Here is a 16,305-nt window from a genome sequence, read left to right as displayed (position 1 = left end):
TAAGCAAGTGTTCAAAGTTTCAAAGCCATATATCAAACACTTTACACAAAATATGGAATGGTATGCCAAACTTAACTAATTTCTACTTCAAAAAAGGGCGTTTTTTGTTTCTGCAACCTACGAGAAAAGCAGGAATTAATTTTTGCGGTTTGCATAATCCGGAAGTAAATTCTGCGCACAGGAAATATGTACCGCATTTACTATGTCATGATTAAAGACTCAAATGCACATCGTTCTCGTCAGTTTATCTTAGTGGCACTATCTAGGTCAGAATCTAGGACAGTGAAGTTGGTGCAGCTGATTTATGTTTAAATCGGATTTCTTTTCATTTCCATGCATGGTCAGAAATCAGAGTTAAAAATGAATACTGTAGGTCTAGTACTGGTAATTAATTTTGAAAGACATTTTCATAAAATGTAACACTGCTGGTAGAAAAATTTACGATTTATTTACAAATATGTACAAATATACAAACGAATAGGGTCCTTCTTTTTAAAATATCGCAAACTGCTCATTTTTATTTTCCTAAATTTATATAACGTTTGTCAAACTTTTCATAAACCTAGCATATTTTGTGATATACAGTACTCTTGTAGAAATGGTAACCATTGACTAAAAACTCATGAGACAAAGATAACGGGTCATTACATTAAGCGAAATATCAAAGTTTATTTCTGCGTCAAAAAATTCTGCTGGTAATTTAAATGTGTGGAATTTATTTCTGCGTGACAGCCTCGACCCGCAGAATAAGCAGAAATAAATACCCGCAGAATTAACTCGCTATATGGTATTTGAAAAATTCAAATAGTCTAGCTAAAAATGCCCAGCCTTAATTAAAGTGTATGCAATTCATATGCATCTGAATATGATTGCTGTATATTATACTAAGTTTCATCAAGAAAATAGCATTTTAACTGTAAACATTTTAAATTCCGATATTATTTATATCAAATGTCAAACAACAGGTGGAAAAAAGACACAATGGAAACAAGTTTTTTGAATCAACCATCCTTTATTCAGATCTTTAAAATAAGTTAACTCAAATCACAATCCCTATAAGTTTTACTACAGAGTTCCATATATGGTAGTTCAGACAGAACAAAGACATGACAGGTGTTCTGTTCATAAAAATGTTCTGTTCCATCTTTTTTTTTTTGGATTTAACGTCGCACCAACACATGATAGGTCTGTTTCACTGGGGATGCCAACAATTTTGAGAAATATTCTTTTTCTTCCCATCAAGATCAATCTCTTTTTCCCCTTGCCATTTGTTTTATCACCATTTTATCAATAGACCGCAAAATTTTATTAACACAAAATGTCATTCAACTTGGCATTTCGAGCTGAGACAGTCTAACAATAAATTCTAGCAGGTACATTTGTAATCTGATGTCCTGGGGCTTGTTTGTGACATAGAAACCTTGAACGCCAGCCTTCTCTAAGGTTGATTGTTGGTCCATAACTTTCTGATCTAACTGCATGATGATTTTCTGATCTTTCTTTCTAATTTCTTCATCACATCTTTTCTTTGTGGTCTGAAAATGTAAAATAAATTTTGTTTGTCACATACATGTTTAATATCATTTTACCAAATATATCAGTCACTGTGAAATCATTTTCATTTGTAGGCATGAAATTTGAAGGTACTGGCCAACACAGCTATTTTGTTTGCATAGTAATAATGAACAGTTATTTTGTTTGTTCCTTTGGGCTAAATTTGTGGGGTGACAAAACCACAAAATGTACAAACATTAGTCCCCGAGAATATTAACCCTTACCATGCTGGACACGACTGATTCTGCCTTTGCGACCATTAAGGGGTGCTTACTAAAAAATACTGACTGAATGGCGAGCAGCGCCAAACATGATCAGACTTCATGGATGTGCAGGCTGATCATGATCTACACTGGTCGCAAATGGCAAGTCAATCGTGTTTAGCATGATAAGTGTTAGTTTTCTTTGTGAACTGAAACTATAACCTCTTGCTCCATTACTCTGTGCTCTAGTCTCTAGGTTAACCAGGCAGACATGTGAAGAATAAAATCAATGCTTATTAATGATTTTCCAACCATACTAGTATATCAACATTTAAATCTAAAAAAAGTTTGAGATTTTTAAAATGTCTAAAATATCATTGCATTTAAAATATGAGACACAATGTCTTATCAACTAGTAGCGTTCATCATTCAAATGATCCATTTCGAATTACCAGACTATATGGAATACTGTGCTAACCATGCAAGTCCTGATATTGTAAAACAAATGAAATGTGTCAAACTTGAAAAATCATTTTGTATGCAGCTTTGTGTTGATCAAGCACATGTTTAAAGGGAAGCTACTCAATTACAAAAATACAACCTAAATTTCTGTACTTTCCTATGTAATTTATGAAAGAATATGGTAAACAAACAGACTGTCAACAACAGAACTCATGCAAAGGAACAAAGTTCCTCCAATTAAATTGTTGTCAATTACCCTACCCTGAAACCTAGACAGAGAATCATCATTTTCATCTTAACACCTACCATTTGATAAAATAAACAAAATAAGTCCTTGCAGTGAAACAATGCTGTCTGACTCTTTACAAGTTAAAACTGTTCTACAATTTGGCAATGAATCCCTATCCCCAAAAAAAGTTTATAGGTTTCTATACCAGTATAAGATGTTTTGATTGATAATTTGTTTGGGTTTTTTGGTCTTTTATTTCTTTTAATTTTTTCAGGGTGCAGGGGTTAGGGGGTTAATCACCTTTTTTCAACAGTGTATCAGTCCATGTAATGAAATTGCAGGTAGCTAACTAACCAGTGTTTAACCAACATGTGTTCCTATAATCAGTAGATCTATCTAGTCCAGTACTTAAAGTTAAATATTCTCCACAAGTAATTGCTAACTGTCTATAATAAGCAGAGGTGGAGGACAACTGATTTCAGACACAATGTCTTCTATCTAAATGTCACAGTGCACATACGCCTCACCAAGGATTCAAACTTAACCCCCTAGAAGATGAACATCTGCAAACACCCTATTGAGCTATGCGGCTTTGCTTCTCGTATAATACTGATGCAATGCTAGAAGCAGTACAACTGGTACACAATACTTGTATATGTAAAGAAATAATAAAGTGGGTATTATGCCATATAACTGTAGAGAACCATATTTCAAATTTACCTCCATTTCTCTGTCTATCTGAGACTTGGTCAAGGCGAGATTGTGTGGTTTACTTTGACAATCTTGTAACATTGCTTTATGTTTCTTCTGCAGTTCATGTTTCTGTGCTGAAATATTTCCAGAAAAACTCATTTTTAGTTGCCTCACAAAAAAAAAAAAAGCTGTAAAGGTCAATCGGCTTGTTTTCATTTAAAGACTGAGGAAATGTGTTGTTTATGGAAGTGGACCAGTGAAGACAGTGCTATTTCAGCATGAAAATTTATTTTTCATAACAAATGGAAAAGTCCAAAATGGTACATGGTACAGAGAAAATGTAAATGAACTGAAAATGCCATCATGGCGGGTCCACCACATTTTGTACTTTAAATGAAACAATGAAATGTCTTTCACGGAGCGAAATATCTGATGCAATGTTTTCATCACTGGCATAGTCACCTAAGAAAGTATCAAATCTGGTGTTCACCAGACTGACCAGTTAAAGCTATTAAACAGTACAACTGGAAAAAAAAATCTTTTTATTGCATGTGTTTTTCACTGGTGTGAACCAAATTTTGCATATATGATATCTAAGTGTGACCTTCATCTTAGAGCTAAGGGCCTGGCTCTAGCACATGACACATTGTCTCATTAGGGGGAAGTACGCATGCACTCCGAACGGACAGACAACCTGAAACCAGTATACCCCCTTACAATTTTATTGTCGGGGGGTACAAAAAGCTTGGTAAAAACATTTGTAATTATAAACAATTTTAATTATATATCCAAGCCAACTAAAACACACTTTACCAGTAATTGTATTTACATTCATGTTGCAGTTTTATACAAAGAATAATGTGCATTTAAAAGAAATGATTTTATTCAAAGGCAGTATCATTAAATACTGTCAAGCAAAAATATTATAAAACATTAAATAACACTGATTTCAAAGTATGCTGCCCCTAAAACCAGTGAAAGAATCCTTGCTATGGTAAAAGGTGGATCAAACAACTGCTTACAGTACTATCAAAAACTGAATATGTTAAAGATATGGAAACACTATTGTTTCAGGTAATTCAAAATTGAATAATTAAGAAATACAAATCAAACTGCTCTGTTTCCCTGTATGTCAGCTTTTGACATTTTTCAGGTAAAATGCTAAGCTAATTTCATTATTTTATTTGAAGAGCTGAAGTACAGTGAAACATACTGAAACAAACCAACCAGTTCAATCCAAACATACTACAATATACCTTTATGATCAGATATGAGTTTACTCCTCTGTTGAAACATAGCTTTCTCCTCGTATTCCTGTACTTCCCTTAGACCCAGTACAATCTGAAACACAGTGCCATCTATCAGCGCATTAGCTAGACTTGACAATAGGTCATAGGGTAACCGCTGCTGGTACTTCCTACAAATCACAATCAGAAATGGTTTATATGGCAATCAAACATATATTAAACAGTATTACTGACTCAAATACTATGGTTCAAGGTTATAATTTATTTATTTTGTTGGGTTTAATGTTGCACCAACACAATTATAGGTCATATTGCCACTTTCCAGCTTCGATGGTGGAGGAAGACCCCAGGTACCCATCCGTTCATTATTTCATCATGAGCGTACACCTGGGTAGAACCACCGACCTTCCGGAAGCCAGCTGGATAGCTTCCTCACATAAAGAGTTCAACACCCCGAGTGGGGCTCGAACCCACATCCATGAGGGGCAAGTGATTTAAAGTACCAACTTTAACCACTCGGCCACGGAGGCCCCTTCAAGGTTTTAAATATAAAAAAAATCATTTCACACAATACAACATAGTCATCTACTGCTTAATGGCAAAAACCCTTGCCTTATTCTAGGATTGAGTGGAAACTAATATACATGTAAGCTCCTGACCTTTGACTATTGACTGATCAATATACTGATGTAAATGTAAATTTCCTCTGGAAATGTTCTGAAGTTGGAAAATTCTCTTCTACTTACCACGGCAGTTCTCTGACAATATTCTGCACTTGTGAAAACAAAAAATCTCACCACAGCAATTCTCACCTTATTCTGGTTTTTAAAAGAAGAAATGATGATACTTCTTCTACCCTCCCCCTCCCCTCAACCCCCACTCAAAAAAAAATCTATCATATTCTGCTTTTGTGATAACAAGGAAGATGTTACTTTTACTTACCCAGGCAATTCTCTTGCTATATTCTGTAGTTGTGAAGACAAGGAAGATGTTACTTTTACTTACCCAGGCAATTCTCTTGCTATATTCTGTAGTTGTGAAGACAAGGAAGATGTTACTTTTACTTACCCAGGCAATTCTCTTGCCATATTCTGTTGTTGAAAACAAGGAAGATGTTACTTTTACAGGGCGTCAAGTGCTTTTGGGAGTCAAAAATATAGGTAGGATCCTGAAATATAGGTATTTGCGGGCCAGAAATATAGGATTATATAGGTTGCTTATAATGAAGAAAACAAGTCAGACAAGTGTTTTATCCTCCTCCACCACCTACCAGCACTCTCTTTTATTAAACATAAAATACAAAGGAACAGAAAAAGTGGCTACTTTTATGATTTTAAACAAATAACATTTTAACATATATCTTACTTTCATAATAAACTATTAATTCACCAACAGACAAAACTTTACCAATACTGGTACTCAAATCAGTTTAACAGGGAATTAGGCAAACCAAGCCATATTGCTAACAACATATATCAGTACATTGTTAATACAAGTATAAAATATTGTGTTGGGCCTGCATTTGTACATGAATGAAAAAGAAAACAATTATAATCAAACCATCTACAGAACAAAATTACAACAGTTTCATACTTATGAATACCATGATCTCTGTAAACATGATAACACATGGAGTCCCTTGACCCAGGGTCCTATAATATTGTTACATTAAACCTTCTTGGATTTCTTGGCATCTGTTTCTTTATCTTCATTCTTTCTCTTGGATGAATGCTTTTCTGATGAAGGACTGGACTTGGAAGAAGAGGCAGCTTGCTTGTCTGGTTCAGATTTTGAAGTTCTTGTTGAAGCAGTGGCAGAGCTTTTGGAACTTGATATGGCTGATTCTTGTTTCTTTCCTTTGCTTGATGATTTAGAACTGCACTTATCTAGTCTGTTAACCAGTAACTGTCTCATTTGCTGCTCAACATCCCTTTGGTTTTCACGTACCCTGTCCATTTCCTTTCTTATACCCTCTATCTCTGATGTGGCTGTTGCTATCATCATTTGTGCTACAGAAGCACCTTTCATGTCACTACTTTCAACAGCTTTAGAAAGCTTTTTGTTCCCATCTTTTAACAGTTCCTCTGCTACAGTCAACCTTGTCTGAATCTCCATTTCTTTTTTAAGCAGTGCTTTTTCTTTTTCAAGCATGGAGGAGGTCTTATTCTTCTCTTCTGTTGCAAGTTCTTCCAGTCTTTTCTTTTCAAGCCTTTCTTTCTCTCTCTCCTGTTTCTTTTTCTCTCTTTTTTCTTTTTCTGTCTCAATCCTCTGTTTATACTTGTTATGGGCCATTTTTGCTGCCAGAAGTATTTCACTGTTTAATGGTATTTTGTGAGGTTGCTCATCTACAGGATCACTGAACTTAACTATGTCCTTCAAAGTTCTGATGGCAGTAACAGTTTTCTCACCCAAGGCAACTCTGTCCTCAGTCACTACACTAGTGTTCACTGACAAACTTCTCTCAACCTCTGAATTTCCATGTGGTAATACCAGAGCTTTCCTGACAAGTTGGGGTAAAAATCTGTACTTGAGCTGCCCACTATCAAGCTTCTTCACAAACACTTGTCTCCAATAATGGTCAATTATATCTTCTTCTTTCAAATCATCTTCTGTTTGATATACCTTCCATTCATCCACAATATTAACAGTCATATTTTCATCAAAATTAATCTTCCTGGACAAAATTTCAGCATCAATTACAGAGTCTTTTTCAAATCTTCTGACTGGAGACAGGCAACCTAATGACTTTATAAGTTTGTTCTGGAAAGGAAGTCGAGTGACCAAGTATTTTGATACTGAGGTGAAGAATGCTCGAATTCCAAGGATTTCTTTGTGCTGAGCTGCTGATGATTTCATGTTTGATATTTCCTGTCGTGCTTCTCCCAAGACAATATCTTCATCACTAAGCTGATTAACAATACTGAAGTCCTCACACACCATAATTTCAGTTCATGTCCATTGCCATCTACTTCTGATAGCCACCTATCTCGAATCTGACTCTTATTAGCAGGCATTATGAGGCTTAATTATGAAACATTAAGGCTTGTTTATTCTGAAAACAAAATAAAAACATGTGCATTTCCTATTCATATTTTTATACATGAAAGCTTTAAGAAATGGAAAATATTCCAATTGAAAAAAGAACTTCCATTACTTAAAGCTTTCCTAAAGCTGGGCTGGGCAGGGTCGCTACGCCTGAAAGGAATACAAATTTCAATGCCTAAAAGGTAACAGCATATTTATAAACTCAATTATCATAGAATTACTTCTTTTTTAATGGTCTGAATGACCTTTGTATTCCTTGCTTACCACAAAATTTCCAGATTATAGGTATTTATAGGTATTTTGGCAAAATATAGGATTTTATAGGTTATTATAGGTAGAGGGCTAAAATATAGGAAAATATAGGTAAATATAGGTAACTTGACGCCCTGCTTTTACTTACCCAGGCAATTCTCTTGCCATATTCTGTAGTTGAAAACAAGGAAGATGTTACTTTTACTTACCCAGGCAATTCTCTTGCTATATTCTGTTGTTGAAAACAAGGAAGATGTTACTTTTACTTACCCAGGCAATTCTCTTGCCATATTCTGTAGTTGAAAACAAGGAAGATGTTACTTTTACTTACCCAGGCAATTCTCTTGCCATATTCTGTAGTTGAAAACAAGGAAGATGTTACTTTTACTTACCCAGGCAATTCTCTTGCCATATTCTGTAGTTGAAAACAAGGAAGATGTTACTTTTACTTACCCAGGCAATTCTCTTGCTATATTCTGTAGTTGTGAAGACAAGGAAGATGTTACTTTTACTTACCCAGGCAATTCTCTTGCCATATTCTGTAGTTGAAAACAAGGAAGATGTTACTTTTACTTACCCAGGCAATTCTCTTGCCATATTCTGTAGTTGAAAACAAGGAAGATGTTACTTTTACTTACCCAGGCAATTTTCTTGCCATATTCTGTTGTTGAAAACAAGGAAGATGTTACTTTTACTTACCCAGGCAATTCTATTGCCATATTCTGTAGTTGAAAACAAGGAAGATGTTACTTTTACTTACCCAGGCAATTCTCTTGCTATATTCTGTAGTTGTGAAGACAAGGAAGATGTTACTTTTACTTACCAAGGCAATTCTCTTGCTATATTCTGTAGTTGTGAAGACAAGGAAGATGTTACTTTTACTTACCCAGGCAATTCTCTTGCCATATGCTGTAGTTGTGAAAACAAGGAAGATGTTACTTTTACTTACCCAGGCAATTCTCTTGCTGTACTCTGGAGTTGTGAAGACAAGGAAGGTGTTACTTTTACTTACCCAGGCAATTCTCTTGCCATATTCTGTAGTTGTGAAAACAAGAAGTAATGCCTTTTTTGTTGTAGTTCTCTTCGCTCATACTCTTCCTTCAGGGAAGATCCACCACCTATCTCTGTTGGTATATATTCAGCAGTCATTCTTCATTAGATCTATAAAGTAAATAAATAATATCAAACACTTACACTTTACTTAAGTGCCACTTACAATTAAGATAAAGCATAACATATACTTGCAATTGCTTTGAAATGTATGAGGGTGAATCAGAAGTTACATGAACATAATATGGTGTAAAGAATGAAAAAGGAAAGTTATTTATAATCTACAAAGTTTATTTTGTCTCTTGCACATGTTCTTCATTTCTGTGCTTCAAATGGAAATCAATACTCATTATTAATTTAAGTCACTATTATCTGCTAAAAGTCTTTCAAATTACATAAGATGTTTGGGTAAACAACCCTCTTAAAAGTTAATTAAATGCATGTTCCAGCTAAAAGTTTTAATATATGTTTACATCTTTACATTTACTACACAAGGCAATGAGCTTCTTGAACTTCTTTTTTTGATATGTCTCGTACTACTTGATGAAAATTCTATTTTCATCTCCCTTTCCCTTTAAAATAACACAAAATTCTCCTTTAAATTGGCTCTGACCTCAATGTCTTCAAGTGGAGTGAGGGCCCTTGAGATGGTTAGGCAGACAGACCTCTCAATAACGTTTTTACAATTTACATTCAGGTTTTCTTCTATCTATCTATCTATCTTCCATATAGTCAAACCCCTGCTGAGGACCTAAACTTTGCGCGTCAACTAGCAAGAATGTTAATACGAGTAAAAAAGTAGTAGTAAAAAGCAAGAAGGAGAATGGTTAAAAACAGGTTAAAAATAGGGCAGGTGTATTTAAGGTGAGATGTGCTCAATCTGGCTTACAGCCTGACTGAACACTGGCCCAGATGAGTTGACAACATCTGAGGGCAAGGCATTCCAATGATATACTGTTCTAGGGAAGAATGAAAATTTATGATAGTTGGATGAGGGTGAAACTTGAACGAATGCCTGAGAATTAGTGGTTCTGGTTCTGGAAGATCTAGTGTTGGGTGTTAGGTAGTCTGGTAGTGGGATGGCGACATGGTTATGCAAGATGTTATAAAACATAACCAGGCGTACGTTTCTTTGAGTCATATTATGGTGTCTGACACTTTGTAAACTGATTGTTGAAAATGATAAACAAAGAAGTAGGGATTTATATTACATTAGCTTATACATTCTCTTTTGACCCTTAAAAAGTATCTTACCTTGACTGGCTTGAGAAATTTCCTTAAATCCACATAATTTTACTCGTATTTTTCAAAACCCAGACTTTAGAAACATAATAATATTTATTATTACAGACACTTTCTGTGACTAAAATAACATAACTGAAATTCATGCAAATTTTTGACACCTGTCATCAGAAACTGGGTTAAACCTGTTTTGCAAGTTTTGTTTCTTTTAATGTGTGCCGACACTAGCAGATCAAAGAAGACTGTATTCTTTGTGATGTCATAGTGATGTCATTGCTGTTGACATGCATTTAATTCAAGGAAGTGTCTAGCCGTCCGGTATCCGGACGCCTAGCCTGCATTCTAGTCGTCCGGTTACCGGACAGCTAGCAAATCCTCAGGGGATTTTCTAGTCGTCCGGTAATTGATTTCCTAATGAATAAGATTTAAAGTTTTAATGTTATTTACTTAAGATATCGATACTTATCTGCAAACAAAATTTTCTGTAAATACTCATTATACATACTATAAACATTTACAATAAATCACTGCATTATTCAGCCGATAAAATGGATGCTTGCCAAACTCAATAATGGCAAGATCGACGTGGCGTCACCTACTAAAATCTGTTCATCTGGAGGCTTTTATGGGATCGGAATTTTTAAATTTTATCAACTTTTTCACTGGATTTTCAAAACTAAAACAGTTTTAAAGTACTTTCAATTTTCATATTTTAGTATTCAAATATTCTTAATGAATAACTGTTTTAAATGACATCTAATTTCAAAAGCGGCAGCGTGATGTTCGAAACTTAATATATATAAATTTGTGTTTTAATAATTAAAGTTTAGGGCGTTAATAAAAACATCACTTTTTACAAAATAGAATATTTAAATATGGATGTTCGGCGACCAATGTTTTATCATTTCTGAAAATAGAATATCAACAGATTTGTAAACAAACACGATCTCTTGTGTTTAATCGACTGAAAAATCAGATAAGTATTGATATTTTAAGTAAATAACATTTAAAACTATATAAATTCATTACTTATTCATTAAGAAATCAATTACCGGACGACTAGAAAATCCTCTGAGGATTTGCTAGCCGTCCGGTAACCAGACGACTAGAACACAGGCTAGGCGTCCGGTTACCGGACGGCTAGACACTTCCTTAATTCAATACCAGCGTAATACACACTTGTTATTTAAAAGTGATTTGAATTTTGTGTTTTGACTTCGAGTGCATTAGCACTGGGAGCTTGATTTATTTCTTGCTGATACGGAATTAACTTTTTTAAATTGTATTCATATTGAAAGGGTTTTCTTGGTTTGGGCAATCATAGCAACAAGGGCGTAGGAGCTGTGGCGGCACTCGCCTCCCCAATATTTCGAGGTGGCAAAATGCCGAGCACGTAAAATTTTGAAAACTCTTCCCTTGCCAGTTGTCAATTTACCACGAAATGCATCGGCGACTGATATGTACACAGAATCTTGTCATATTGCTGATACCTTGGTGACAGGGTATCGTACAAAATCTATAATTCTGTATTTTCATGCCCTGCAGACTCGGATTATAGGCGATACATCGATCAATAAATGCCGGACAGATTATAAACACTTGCAATTAATGCTGTGTCTCAAATTCTGCCCAAAAAAGTTAGTATCTTGAGTAAAACACAAAGGCAAATCGGCATCTTTAGATGTCTTTTCATAAAATATATTAAATTAAATACTTTTGACACTTCAACATATTGTTTAAAATATATCAAAGAAACCAATCATAATGATTAAATTCAATGCATCAAATGTAGAAAAATCCTCATAGATTTTACAGGTCTAGTTACATTAACAAGTAGAGCTATTACAGCTTCTACATAAAAATGGGAAAGCCCAATCAGCATCATAATTTTGCGTTTGCGAAGCGATTATTCTGTAAAAAGAACTCTTTAACTCGGTTCATTCAAATCCAATGGTTCAGCGTATGTCCATGGATTCACTGTTACGAGGTAAATATTTATTGTAAAATATACAATTATGTTAGGTCTCCTGTGCATTTGGGATCTGTCAAAAAGCGTGTGTGCTGCCATACAGATAACAAATTACAATACCTTTCACTAGATATTCTAATATTTTAAATTACTGAATCCATTCATATTAAAAACAAGTATGTTCCACAGCTACTGAGCAGTCCAAGAAGTCGCCAGATTGCATCATTTACTCTACCTTTATGCAAAATTTTCCCAGGGCCACCCTGCGTGGAGATCCCTATCCCAAACCCACCCTCGTCGCCGCCCCAATGCTCAAATCATCCCTACGCCCCTGCGCAAGAGTGAAAAAAACTTTAATTTGCAGTTTAATCACATTAGATTCACAAGGATAAGAAATTAGATTTGTTATTTATTTTTAATTAATAGACTTAAACAAAGACAGGAAATAATTTTGTAGATAAATGTACATGTGAAATAGTGATAGGTAGTTTGTTCAAATGTCTAGAGAATTTATTTCACAACGGCCAGGGAAGTGAACACATTGCTCGCAGGCTCGATTCTCGAGATTCTGGCCTTCAGTGGACATATGTATCTTTTGAAGGGGGCTCATATTTCATTACATACAGTGAACTCGCCTATTCCGAATCAGTCTGTAAATTGACTCATTTCCAAGCTTTAAGCAGCCGTCACGCATACGTCAAGAAAAACTGTAAACTATGTTCTAGTTTTATATCTACTGCATTTAACTAATAACTCATAGCTTGTAAATGTTCAAGTTATTCTTACATAACCCATATTTGCAACATTGTCCAAGTGCTATATTTTTCTTATGTGGAAATCTGACAAATGTAAGCAAAAAAGGAAGATTCAAGAAGAGCTTACATTTTAGTTTTTAAACGAAAAGAAACGAAAGGGAGATTAATAAGAAAGAAATTTTACGTTCTTTCCAGTCGTATATGCCGCATTAAAAACAACTTGACCATTAAGATGCCTAAAGAGGAAATATTGATGGCATACATTGTACGTATTCCGAATCACACATTTTCTTTTCTGTTATGCTGCATGTTGTTAAAAGATTGCAGAAAAAATGTCGATTTAATTTGTCCAAAATATTAATTTATGTTATTATTTTTACCTATGGCCGGATTTCAAGAAAAAGGCAGACGTATTATTATACCATGTGACTACTTTATTCACACGAAGGACAAGACCGCCCACATGACTGCTTTAAAACAGCATATTTCAATATTGCCAGAGAAGGATGTCAGCCTATAAGACCATGGTAAGACCGCAATTAGAGTATGCCTCTACAGTCTGGAGCCCCCACACAGATACCAACATTGATAAATTAGAAAAAGTTCAAAAAAGATCAGTTAGATGGGTTAAAAATAATTATTCTACCTATGACAGTGTCACCAGCATGCGGAACGAGTTGGGTTGGCAGAGTTTACAGGACAGACGTGACCTAGCCCGATTGACCATGTTTTATAAGATCATGTATGGTTTAGTTGCGGTACCAGTTCCATCTTACTTAGAAAGGCCTGTGAGAATGTCGCGGCATATGCATGAACTCTCCTTCCGTCAAGTCCATACTGAAGCAAATTATTTCAAATACTCCTTCTTCCCTTATACTGTTGTGTTGTGGAACCACCTGCCTTCTCAAACTGTACTCCAACCTGAACTTGAGGGGTTCAAACGATGTCTTGACCCCTCGGTCCTCTCTTATCACCCCTGAACTCACAAAGCGGATGTTTTTAACCCCTTTTAACTTGTGAATATTTGATCTTACTTAACACTTTCACACTTTTATCTTCTTTCTCACTATCTTCATTTTTGAAGCCTTCCTTTCACTGCTTTTAAACCAAATTTTATCTGGTTGTGATGCACAACCCGGCTATTATACCCGTGAGGGGAGTCCAGCAGTATACAAAGATAGATAGATAGATGCCTATCGTTTTAGTCATTTAATTGGCCTTTAAATGCGATTATTTCTATTCCTAACATAAAATAATTTCAGTTTTCAATTCACGATGGTAGTTTTATGTTGTTGTGGATAGTAATAAGAAAACCATTTCAGTTCATATGTTGTGATTCGGAACAGGCGAGTATGACCCGGATTGTGCACAATTACAGTCTGATCAATTACAGAAATGTGTTACAAACAACGTTTTGTTTCGGATTTCTTTTCACACTATTTTTGTCGTGACATATTTGTCCATCATTTAAGATGAAATTTATATGTTAAATATAAACTTGACGAAGTAAAACGATAAAAGATTAAAAACTGGTTCGGAAAGGGCAAGTTCGCTGTATTTTTCATTTTGAACTCATTTAGGATGAAAACAAGGCCATATTCTTTGTCCCAGGTCCGATATTGATGCCTGTGAACTGAACAGTAGACTAGAATTTATAAAATATACATTTAATTTAAAAGCACCTTTGGATTGAACTGAATATCAGGAACATATTTTCGTGCAATTTGTAAAACATCATAAAAACTGACAAATGGCGGTCTTGTATAAAAGGGGGATAACTTGGGAAAGAAAAATAGGCAATACTAAATTCTATACCGTGCCGTTCTAAATGCATTCGGGTGGTGAATATAGCGATCTGAATTGGATAAAAAACTAAATCTTGAGACATTGATTTTAGTGTTTTAAATTAGAGCATTTAGATACATCCCTTCCTTATCCAAACGATATGAAAATTGCATAGTATATATAGCCAGTTAGTATAATGTTTTACTACAAAAAACAGGATTGAGATGTTATGCTACATATATCAGAAAAATCTGTTTTGAAACGTACGGGTCCATGAAAAATTCTGTTGAGTAACTACGCTTATGTAGCATGTATGGTCCAAAATATTATTTTCCATGGGTTTCAATATTTGTTACCTGATTACAATGGTTACTTGTAAAGGTTACACTAATTTAGCGCATAATTACGCTGAATATTGTGGCATGTATCACTGAATATTTTGTCATGCATTATTTGTAATTTAGTTACAAAGCATGCTGCAGTATTCTGGAATTGACTTCTGTATCATATTGCTCCCATGATAAGCATAGTTCATTTTGAGTTAAACACAATGAGATTTTCCCGGGGAAACTTGTACAGATAGCCTATTTCAACGGTTATATATTTACTCTTAATTCTTTAAAAAATGCAATAATCACGGATGTAATGTGGGTGGGGGGCCAGAAAATTATTTGTGAGTATCAAATTTTCTCTTGTGCATGACTTTGTGCAGCATATGACAACTCACCTTATGAGTACTTCGCAGTACCCTAAGAAAATCACACACTGGCCTTTTTCATTGATTTGTTTTTCACTATTCTTGAGGTCACGTCCCAGTTACGACACTGAAATAGAAAATGTGGAAACTCCACAGGTCGCTCAAGACGACACAAACGAATATAATGCAGGTTCGGTTTGATTGAGCCTATTCATGGACGGTGGTGGAAATGCATGCTACCGTCCGCGGCCTCTAGCCCCGGGTTGAGCAGAACTCGACATTTAAGCATGCTACAAGTACAAAAACAAGGCGCATTTCATTCAGCGTCACGTACTGGTGCGGAATAGCAGTTAACGGAAAGCTAAACGTGTCAGGCAAATTATAAGTGTATTATCGGAATATTATTTGTGTTTTTACAAGGACCCAACATTAACTAACAACATTTGAAAGCAAAACATGTTAGGGTAAAGATCTATATACACTAAACATTAGTTCTTACTGGTCCATTTTAAGTTTTCATGGCAATTTTTGCATATGTGCACCGAATAGCTACAAAATCACCTTGCGTGGTCTTCATTTATAGGGGGTCATTCATGTAAAGTTTCACTTCTATCAAATCAGCTGAACACAAGACTCATGAGAAAACTACTTTTGCACACGATTTTCACAAGTTGTTCTCTTCGGCATAATCACTTCATACATTTTTAGTTCTTTCGCATTTAAAATTGTTTTGTGACCATCGACAGTCTTGTCAGTCTATTGTTTTTGGAGTATTTGCTTGATTTCGTCGTCCAATTTGTTCATACGCTAACCATTGCGAAATGCATAATTATGACGTGATACATTATACATTACGTTATACGGTGCCATCTTCCTGTTTATGAGGACTGATTTCTGTCATGTCAAGTTTTGGTTTTGGCGATGCGAAGACTTTAATAGTTGGTTTTTTATATGGCAGAGTAAAAGTTTGAAAACGTACCCACATTCACTTTGGTGGATGTGGCGTACCAAAGCTGCTTGTTTTAAAAGTACCCAATGCCCATCTTTCACTGAAACATTTCATCTTTAGATATTTTCTTAAATTGCAGGAAATCCTCATCAAATGTATTTAAATGTACTTAA

General features: G+C 35.1%; 1 protein-coding gene across 2 annotated transcripts; it reads right to left on the bottom strand.

Annotated features, from left to right (window-relative positions):
• Positions 1-992: 992 nt before the first annotated feature.
• Positions 993-14,474, bottom strand: LOC128553767 (protein DGCR6-like). Of its 2 annotated transcripts, XM_053534944.1 has the most exons (5): positions 14,384-14,474; positions 8,698-8,846; positions 4,398-4,558; positions 3,169-3,275; positions 993-1,535 (listed from the first exon to the last, which is right to left on the bottom strand). In XM_053534944.1, the coding sequence occupies exons 2-5, from the start codon at positions 8,832-8,834 to the stop codon at positions 1,326-1,328; spliced, it is 615 nt and encodes a 204-aa protein (XP_053390919.1). In that variant the 5' UTR covers positions 8,835-8,846; positions 14,384-14,474; the 3' UTR covers positions 993-1,325. The 2 variants fall into 2 exon arrangements, with proteins under 2 accessions (XP_053390919.1, XP_053390920.1); XM_053534945.1 differs by lacking the exons at positions 8,698-8,846; positions 14,384-14,474 and adding an exon at positions 5,457-5,545.
• Between the last annotated feature and the right edge of the window lie 1,831 nt (positions 14,475-16,305).

This window comes from Mercenaria mercenaria, unplaced genomic scaffold (assembly GCF_021730395.1).
Source record: "Mercenaria mercenaria strain notata unplaced genomic scaffold, MADL_Memer_1 contig_4292, whole genome shotgun sequence".
Classification (NCBI taxonomy): Eukaryota; Metazoa; Mollusca; class Bivalvia; order Venerida; family Veneridae; genus Mercenaria; species Mercenaria mercenaria.
This window is presented reverse-complemented; position numbering and strand designations above follow the sequence as displayed.

Excerpts from the sequence above, each read along its gene's own strand:
- LOC128553767 (XM_053534944.1), bottom strand. The coding sequence starts at position 8,834 with ATGACTGCTGAATATATACCAACAGAGATAGGTGGTGGATCTTCCCTG. Across the intron at positions 4,559-8,697 it reads ATGGCAAGAGAATTGCCTGG|GAAGTACCAGCAGCGGTTAC; the intron begins GTAAGTAAAAGT and ends TGTGATTTGTAG. Across the intron at positions 1,536-3,168 it reads AGATAGACAGAGAAATGGAG|ACCACAAAGAAAAGATGTGA; the intron begins GTAAATTTGAAA and ends TTACATTTTCAG.